The sequence below is a fragment of the Sardina pilchardus genome, chromosome 4 (genome assembly GCF_963854185.1).
Source record: "Sardina pilchardus chromosome 4, fSarPil1.1, whole genome shotgun sequence".
In the NCBI taxonomy this organism is placed as follows: domain Eukaryota; kingdom Metazoa; phylum Chordata; class Actinopteri; order Clupeiformes; family Clupeidae; genus Sardina; species Sardina pilchardus.
In genome coordinates this window covers 10,451,087-10,461,119 of record NC_084997.1, presented here as the reverse complement: position 1 = coordinate 10,461,119, position 10,033 = coordinate 10,451,087, and the positions used below count along the sequence as shown (strand labels likewise).

The window sequence follows — 10,033 nt, the reverse complement described above, 5'->3', positions numbered from 1 at the left end:
CAAATAACATCTATGGTTTTCCAATCTAGAATTTTACGACACATCTTCCTTTCCGCCAGGATGGGACTGTAAGGATGATGCTAGTATTAGTCCCAAATTTCAGAAAAATATCTTACAGTAAGAATATGGCATCAGTGAAAATAACTGAATTCAAGCCTCTATCTTGAAGTTGAATATTGTCCACCATGTTAAAATAAGGCTCTCAAATCTAGGCCCAAACACAACATATGAAAAGAAGTAGGCCACCTATGCAAGGTTCACTAAAACGTTGGGTAACCAAATGCCGTTGGCCCGTTGGTTTAATATCAATTAGACAATAATGACGGGAATATGCCCTTGATGTGTGATATCTGTGCTCTGTAGCTTTTAACTGCGATTTGATGGTCTGTCAAGCCGAAGACTGTACAGGTCTTTTATTTGGTCATTGGGATACAGTTGCACCTAGAGGGCGTGCTGCACTTTGGCTACAAATGCTCAGGGCGAGGATGAATGGCTACTTTTAATCGAAACTGTGTGACGTATAGTGTATCTGTAATGTTGGCCACCACCGGCTTTGCTATTCAAAACTGCCCAGGGATAATATCGGCGGGAGTGGAGCACTGTGTAGCCTACCAATGGTCAACGTGAATTAGATATAAGTATTTAACTCAAAATGACATTGTCGTAACTTTTCGCTGTACCGGTTGTTGTTCAGAACCGTATGATTTTAACTTTACTTTTTCCTTTTGTCGTCTTTCAAAAGCTGTTCACGTTAGCTTGCTATCGCGACACTAGCTAACCGATCAATAGTCGGACACGACTGAAAAGCTAGTAGCAGTAAACTAACGTTAACTTGTGTCTAGTAGGTGTTTTTTTTTTCTTTCAAGAGGAGTGGCGCACCGCACCAAGGAAGAAGGATGTCGCTTGCGTTGAAAACAATGACTCGTCGAATGGTTTCCTCTCTATCAATCGATTGTCTGGATATCTAACATTTACGTCAAGTTACTGCTCGCGAAGTGTCTTTCTAAAGTTGTGTTAGCTAACACGGCTAATCAGCTTGTTGTCCTAGTTAGCGCACCTTGTTTTGTAAACAGTCGGTCTTCTTCAATATTGTTAGCTGGGATTGTACCCTAGCTAGCATGTATAGGCTACTCCGAGATACTTTCATCAACTTTTCTTTTACTGTAACGTTACTCACTGAAGAATCCGTTCGTACAGAGGCTGGTACAGGTAGGACATCTCGACTGAGTGAGAAACTTTATCTTAGACAAGATATAGCCAGAGCTAGAGCTAATGTTACAGGTGTCAAGTGATAAGTTATAACGTTAGAGTACTTGATTGAATGGCTGATAATAAGTAATTTAAACTTGATTGGATAAGATAGAACATTGCAGCAGACATTACGTGTTTACAACTACAGGCTATGTTGAGTTCTTTGAAGACAGCCTTCATTTGTTGCCAAAAGGTGGATTCTGATACAAAAAAACTTGAAGCGGAAGACAGCTCACTGCTTGGTCTGGCAAAATGTCTAGAAGACGGCTGGACAGTCGCAGCTCTGCTGCGGGACTGCTGGGTGACATACAGACACACATATTGACGGATCCTCTGGACAGCCTGTATGATATCACAGGGGAGCTGGGCAGGTAAGCCATTCATTGTAGGCTACTTGTAAAGTCATATCACATACATGTACTAGTTTCGATCAAATTATAATTTTGTTTTTACTGTGCTTGGCAACCGCAGCCCTTGGACAAGTAACGTTAAGCAAGCAGTTTTATGCGGTCTCCAACTAACGATTGACCATGGCGTGTTGCACTCAATTTGTGGAGGTGGCTGTTGTCACTGGGAGTGAAAATGTCTACCACCCTTGAAACAAAAGTAAAGATAAGAGTAGTAAGAGTGAAGCATCCCGTTACAATAGAAATTGAAGAAAATAAATATCTGGAGGACCCTTGGCACGGTCAGACTGCTCCCTTGGAGACACTCTACTATCAATAAGTGGATAAGGATATAGGCCTACTGGTGTTTGTTTTGAGTTTAAACCCCTCTGTCCCCCCTAGGGGTAAGAGGAAGGAAATCCAGACATGTGGGAACCAAAGTGCTTGCACTAAGAAAGAGGAAGTGACCCTGTCCACTTCCTCATTCTGTGAATTTAACCTGGTTTCGTCTGATTGAAGGCAAACACACATTTGACTATTTTAGGTCTGTGCTGTGAGAATTCTTGATTAGCTCTAATGTTAATGCTGTGTGTTGTGTTCGACAGGGGGTTGAAATAAGTGTGTGTGTGTGTGTGTGTGTGTGTGTGTGTGTGTGTGTGTGTGTTGTGTGTGTGTGTGTGTGTGTTGTGTGTGTGTGTGTGTGTGTGTGTGTGTGTGTGTGTGTGTGTGTGTGTGTGTGTGTGTGTGTGTGTGTGTGTGTGTGTGTGTGTGTGTTCATGCATACATTAGCTGTGCCATAAGCCCATCTAATTAACTTTCCCCCTTTTTAAACTGCACTGGTCCTTGCCTTTTCTAAACAGGAAGCTAATTTCACAGTCCGTTTACAGTGCAAACACAAAACCTCATGAAAACAAAAGGGTCTACCAACATCATGTGCTGTGTGGCAACTACACTTGGTAGATGCAATTTTCCTGTGTTTGCTTGCCTGCATTTCAAAACAGAGACACAATGATTATTAAGGGGAATGTTTTTTTTTTTTTTTTTGCATTTCCCTCCCTCTTCTCAAAAACACAAAGTAGACATGGAAGAAAACATAGGCTATGGATGTGTCGGAAGATAAATAATTCAGTTTATGGTCTGATTGATTTTGTGAATTGAAATGTGTCCCTGGGGTGAATGAGATCGTCTGTGCTCTAGATTAGTTGTTTTCTCCCCAAGCTAAATGATTGTCACTGCAGAGAAAGGGAGAGCCCTGTTGAGGGATTGTGTTTGAGACTCTGGCCATCATGCCTCATGGGCATGTAGACTATCTGCCAGGAGTGCGAATGACTGAGAATGAGTCATCAACTGACGATAAAATCACATAGGAAGTGGAGCGTGTTCTTGAGATAATGTGACTCAGGCTATAGCCTTGCCGTTTTGGTTTAGTCATGTGTATCTGGAGAGTGCTTGAATGAATTGGCTACTGTCTTTATCTATACCTCTCTCTCTCTCTCTCTCTCTCTCTCTCTCTCTCTCTCTCTCGAAGTCTCCCGGCAGTAAGATTTGAGGCTGTGTAATTTAAAGGTATCAGGTCTCATCTATCTGCATAAACACTGCTTGATTAATATGTATCGTCTACTTCAAAGAGCACTGTTCAAAGCCTCAGCAACAGGAGAAGGCTGAGTGGTTTGGCTGTGTTCAAATAAGAACAAAGCAAAAGCATTCCTCTCCAAGGAAGTACAAATCACTAGTGCAGGTGCCGGGGACAAGCAGATTAGGTGTCCAGGACATCAATATTTAAAACTGGACAAACAGCAGAGATAACTTTAAAATGAGAATGCATGTTATGAGGACATAATAAGAACATTTCTCTGGGCAGCAAAAATCACTCTGGCCAGTTGGCTGATAGTGCCCCGTGGGTAAGCTAATAGAATTATAGCACGTTCACCCCTTTTTTTGCTAAGAGATTTCTGACTCGTAACACTTCATAGTGGAGTTTCTAGAGGAGCACTGAAGGGAGGGGTGAGGGGTTTGGTCTTTGGTTGTTAATATAATGTCAGTTGCTTTGGACAAAGGTGTCTGCTAAGAAACAAACATATCTTCAACCAGCATCACTAACCTACCTTTAAATCCCTCTTTTCTCTCTCTCTCTCTCTCTCTCTCTCTCTCTCTTATGTCTTTTCTCTCTCCCTTTGGCACCTTTTCTTTTTCTCCTGTTCTGCCCTGCGCATCAGGGGCAAGTTTGCTGTGGTGAAGCGGTGTGTGGAGAAGTCCACGGGCAAAGTGTTCGCCGCCAAGTTCCTGAAGAAGCGTCGGCGCGGGCGCGACTGCCGGGCGGAGGTGGTGCACGAGATGGCCGTGCTAGAAGCAGCGCGCAACAATCCGCGCGTGGTCAACCTGCAGGCTGCCCACGAGACGGACCATGACATCGTCCTGCTGCTTGAATAGTGAGTAGAACGAAGGCGCAACGAAGGAAGGAAGTCCAGAAGTACTCTCTGGAGAACTTCAGGAAACTGATGTTTAAATGTCTCGCTCTGTTTAACTCTCCAATCAGGCCACTGTCAACTCAGTAACCCTAAACACTACTGTTGCTGATGTGCATTATAAAGCTAAGTTGGTGTTACAGCCTTTTGAGAATTGCTAGGATTTGATCAATATTGACTGTTGATTCTGCTTATCATCTGATTCTTTATCAGTTCTTTATCAATTTCCTGTGTGGAAAAAGTAGCCCTTTTTGAACAGGAAGGTTATATAAGGTTCAGCACATATATAGCCTAAGTGCACCACCTTTAGGTGTGGGCAAATTCTGCTTCAGAAAAACATGCTTATAATAATAATATGATAATAATGTAGTCTATCCTACTGTGGTGGTCATCACAGCTGCTTAGACTAAGGACAACTATCTAGAGCTATATTGCTATAAACGTGGACCATGGTCTGAAAGAAATGGTGTCGGCATTGATGGCGTACAATTCTGAGGATTGAAGAGGAATTGATAGCATACAATCCTGATGGATTGAAATTTTGGAACCGGTTCTACACCAGTCTCAATTACTCGCAAGTGTTGATGCATGTTTTTTTTTTTTCTTCACGCTGTGTGTGAGAGACATGCCTACGCATGTTTGAAAAGCCGAATCTATCAGGGAGAATAAGAGACTGTGTGTGCTCAATGTCTGTCTTCCTCTCCTCTAACCCAAGTGCTGCAGGTGGAGAGATATTTGACCACTGCGTGTCTGACGAGCTGCTTCCAGAGGGCCAGATCACTCGCCTCATCAGACAGACACTGGAAGGGGTTCACCACCTGCACCAGAGCGGCGTTGTACACTTAGATCTCAAGGTCAGCTCAAAAATCACACCGCACACTCCAGCAGAAGTAGAAGCCTCTCACAGAAACACAAACCTCATATTATCTCTTACACAAATACAAAACCTCATCTTGCCTCCTGCTGTGTAAAAGTGTCATTCACATATAATACGCTAACTGCAGGTTTTGAGGCAAGCATACTTGTGTGATGATCTCCCACAGATAGTGTTTTCTTGTCCATGTGTGTTGTGACAAATTAACATTCAACTGATGTATTATAACATGAGGGTAACAACCCAGAGCATGTTTATCTTAACTCGTTTCCTGGAGTATAATTCTGAAAGTGCTTATCTTGTTTTGCTTTCTCTCTCCTGAAGCCCCAGAACATTCTCCTGACTAGCCTGAGCCCACTAGGTGACATCAAGATTGTGGACTTTGGCCTGGCACGCAGGCTTGGCACAGCTGGCGAACTGAGGGAGATCCTGGGCACTCCCGAGTATGTTGGTAAGACCGGTTGGTTTCCTTTTGTGGTCAGCTAAACATCATTCCAGAGCATTCCACTGCCATCCCATTTTCTGGTGTTATCATAAAGTCATATCATAAAGTCAAGGGTGGTAGTTACATTTATGTTTTTACAATCAGTCACTGAGAACAGGTGATTTCTTTTGACAGCACCAGAGATCCTGAACTATGAGCCCATCACAACAGCCACAGACCTCTGGTAAGTGTTTTCATTTGTTTCAGTCACAGACAGTAACACGTTTACAGCCAGGGAAATGTCCCTGCCCATAGGAGTTGCTCGTCTCATTTAAGTGAAAGTAAATATAACTAACAACTACTATTGTGCTCGTCGCATATACATTTCTGTAACTCTGCCACATGTTTATATTTCACCACAAGCTGTTTATATTACTCCCGAGTCCTGACCCTTTTGTCACACGCCCTTTCTGTCTGTTTACATTTGCACGGGTGTGAACCTGCGTGTGTGTGTGTCTGTTTGTGTGTGTGTATGTGCGCCTGTATCTGTGTGTGTTTCAACCTTAGGAGTGTTGGAGTCATCGCCTACATGCTGGTAACGGGCGAGTCCCCTTTCGCCGGGGACGATAAGCAGGAGACATTCCTGAATGTGTCGCAGGTGAACGTGGACTTCAGCCGCGAGTCCTTCTCTAGGGTGTCCGAACTGGCCGTGGACTTCATCCGCAAACTGCTGGTCAAAGCCCCCGAGTGAGTTTCTCTCTATCTCTCACAGGCCACAGTTGGAGCCTTTCCACTCTGGCAGAGTGAATCGTAGACTCCCCTTTCACAGCTTCTCACTGCGGCATGGCTTGAGGCCATCAAAGCCATGTTTGAGGAGTGGATGACCTCACCCACTGAGCACATGGAGTTTTTCACATGAGCCACCTGGCCTGTGTTAAAACTTTGAAACTTGTTTCCTTGCCTAATCCTATTTGCACTGCACTGCACTGCACTGCACTCAACTCACATGCACACTAATATGCTTTCTCCACTCTGGGACCACAGCTTGACTGGAGATCATCAGACTCATTTGGTTTCATAAATCACTTGCCTGTAATCCCAGTCATTAATTGTTTACAATGTTAACCTGACATGAAGCAAGGTAGGGAATGTGAAGAACAGTAGGGAGAGTAGGGAGTTTGTCATTTTGAAGCAAATGTAGGCACCACTGATAGGGCCAGTTTCTCCACTAAGGATTAAGTGCAGTCTTGGACAAACTTCCTTTTAATGTGGAATTCACCCCAGGACTTGACTTAATCCTTGTTTTTGAAGCCCATTCCATTTTGAAGAATTTTTTTAGAGAGCTAGATCTGTGGAATTGTAGATGAGATGCGCCCATGGTAGGTAAGCCTGAGTGTGTTCTCACCTCTCCTGCTGTCTCCTCGTTCTTCTTCAGAGACAGGCCCTGTGCTGCCGACTGTATGACCCACCCCTGGCTGTGGCAGCATTATCCTGGCACAGAACTCCTGCCCCCCACACCCCGAACTCCCCGGGAGAGGAGTGGGGGCAAATGGGCCGCGCCCCCCGAAAACCAAGAGGACAAGGAGAACGTCCGGGACTCGCCCCATGCCAAACGGTTCCGCTTCGAGGAGGACATGCTGACCTTAGGAGAGCCTGACCACTGAGGAGCCCGGCATGAGGAGGCATTGCCAATGCCTTTCCCTCTCTCTCTTTCATTCATTTCTCACCTCAAGGTTTGGGCCGCACTTTCACCCAACAGCAGCGCTTTAAGTGATCGCGCCGTTGGCAAAAACCGTCTAGAGTTGAGACGTAAAATGGTTGTGCGTAGCGTCCAATGAGTTGCAGCTGTGTGATTCAATGTTACATGTCACTGAGATCATTGTTCGTCTCAAGATTGAATAAGCTTTGTTTGCGTTCAGTCACAATGGAACTGTACATTTTAAATTCAAATATCAAATTGAATTTGTTAGGTAAAGATCAGTGGCCAAATGTGTCTTCGCGGGTATCCTTGCAGTACTGTCTACGTAATACCATCTTTACCAATAATTTTGGATGTTAATTGTATTTTTCATTGTTTTTTTAAGACCAGTTGCGTCCAGGCATATACCAAGTTTTAAAGACATTTCTTCCTTGTTGATAGCCCCTTAAATTATACTGAAAATGACCAAACTACCCTTAAGTGAACCAAACAAATATTGTATGGAAGTATTTCCTTTTGTGTTTAAGATTAATTAGGACCAGAACACACAGGTGTGTCCTCAAAAAGTATGTCCTCAATAAAGGCAATAATCTTTTTTTTTTCTTGGGCCTCACACCAGTCCTTTCAAATAGCCTCCCTTTGTTTCTGCACTGCGACTAGATGTAAAGTCAGTCGCAGGTGAAAGTCAGCTTGGTGGTCTTGCTTTTTTTTTTTTTTAAATCAGTCAGTCTCTATTGCCGAGGAGGCTTTGAAACATTCAGCTTGGGAGGAGATTGGCTGAACATGTTCTCCTGGCAGAAGTGAAAGCCTGCAATTCGAGGCACGTTTCATGTCACAAAAAATGTTCAGCCCATCCCAGGGCAATTACAACATTGGATGGCCCCTCACAAAAGAATGACTCAACGCCACTCCCAGAATTACTCAATTATGTTCTTGCGATCAGCATGCCACTTCCTTTAAGTCAGTGACTTAGAATCTCGCAAAGCACTTAACTCTTCAGTGTCCCTTATTCTCAAAAGGGAAGCTCCATTGGTGTCCTGAACCAAAAGTATCTTGCAGTGTGCAAACTGCAGTTTCTTAAGAGTCAGTAGTAGTACACTGCAAGGTGTATTGAAATTGCCCATTAAGCTTAAACCTCAGGAAGGGAAGCATTGTACAGTGAAACTTTTACCACTCAGCCTATTAATATTCCCCAAGGCTCCCAGTTAAGTAACACCATATGATGGGATGACTGCCTTATGCTGTATAAAACAGTATTTACTCCCAATACTGTATTTTGGGCATCAGTGAACTTTCTTAAACATTTAATAGCATAGAATATCTAAATGTTTTAAAATGTAATATTATTTTATCTTTGTACATTCCAAGCCTTCTCATCTCAGGGTAAGCCAATGACTGGATGGATATCTATTGCCTGCCAGTCCGCTGTGTGCCTCTTTATGCTTGCTCTGAGTCTTAGGGATTTCTCACAATAAGTTATGCAATTTATATTTATATCTATATGGGAATTATAGTACAATTCTGTCATGATAGAAGTGTGTATATCATGCAATAATTGACTTCAATTAGAATGGTGTATAACTGGTCACTCTTTGCACTAGATGGACTGTGTTAAGATTGATAAGATGATTGTTTTGAGTGGAAGTCAAGTAGAGAGTAGTCTGTCAAGGTACGTTTGGATACATTTGTAAGTAAAGTTATTTGCCAAGGCAATGTGGTTCAAGAAAGTTTTTGAAACGGAGGATCTAGGTAGTATGGACAGCGAGGACGGGTTGAGATTTGTAGGGACTGCTGCAAGAGTGTATTGAGTGTACAAAATGAGAAATGGTTAAGTTATTCTGTAAGAAAATTAATAGAAAAGAATGCTGCTGCAGAATGGCACGTTTTAAGGAAGTTATGAAGTTGATGGCAGGTTGAGCAAGGATAAGATGTTATTGGTCTAAAGTACTTATCAGGTAACATTCCAAATGGGAATGGCATTCTCCATTATAAAGGGAGTTAACCAGTTTCAGTTTCACATTGGAAGTGAGGACAAACTGGTCAAAACAGGGGACCAATAAAGTGTTAGGTAAGAGAGTTTTCATTTCAACAACACCGCATGTGTTACTGCACACTGATGCACTGCATTTCAGAACTGGAAATGAGACTGTAAGCGAAAGCCCATATGCCAAATGTTTCTCTATCTTCAGGGGAGGTGTGAAGAGCTTACTGTTTGCTCTGTGTAGTCACTCCCTGGGTCTCCTAGCGATGGCACCGACTGCTACACACAAGTGGAGCCTTTGTCCTAGAGACGGGTGTCTCCTGTTACGGCCGTGCTCTCACTGTATGCTGTCATTTTAAGGGAACCAGAGTCTGTGTCTGTGCGATGGCGTCAGCGAAAGGCTCACAGGCGGTGGAGTGTGAGGATGAAATTTTAAACCCAGGGAGAACGTCTGTATGGATTCCTTGAGCCCACTGAGATGCACTGCTGTGGTGATACTGCAGTAGTTTTGTGGTAGCGTGGTGCCTCGCTGGAGATCTGGTAATTTTCCGTGTAAGCTTAGGGTTGGTTTTCTGTTGTAGTGATTTGTGGCCAGTGTAACTTTCCCTTGGATGTTAGTTGGTAAACTGCACAGTGCAGTGTTCTTTTGTTTGTTTGTTTGTTTGTTTGTTTTCTTTCCTGAATGTTATAGCTTTTGTAATTCTTGTACACATTATACAAAGAGATTTACATATTTAATTGATTTGTAAAATATTGATTACGCAGACCTACTCAAATTAATGAGTTTAATGTAGATTATAATCAAAATGTATGGATGTGGATTTACAGATAAAGTGCCATGGTTTAACATGTACTCCAATGTAAAACAAAACTGATATGTCTTTGCAAATAAACCTGGTCAGTATCCTTTCTAATACTGGGGACCTCAGTTATTTATATCCATCCCCACTCTC

General features: G+C 43.0%; 1 protein-coding gene across 1 annotated transcript; it reads left to right on the top strand.

The window, feature by feature from the left end:
- Positions 1-547: 547 nt before the first annotated feature.
- Positions 548-9,994, top strand: stk17b (serine/threonine kinase 17b (apoptosis-inducing)). Its single transcript, XM_062534085.1, has 8 exons — positions 548-1,209; positions 1,445-1,622; positions 3,854-4,066; positions 4,818-4,956; positions 5,301-5,427; positions 5,596-5,644; positions 5,968-6,147; positions 6,836-9,994. Exons 2-8 carry the CDS (start codon positions 1,504-1,506, stop codon positions 7,062-7,064), a joined length of 1,056 nt encoding a protein of 351 aa, XP_062390069.1. The 5' UTR covers positions 548-1,209; positions 1,445-1,503; the 3' UTR covers positions 7,065-9,994.
- The last annotated feature ends 39 nt before the right edge of the window (positions 9,995-10,033 follow it).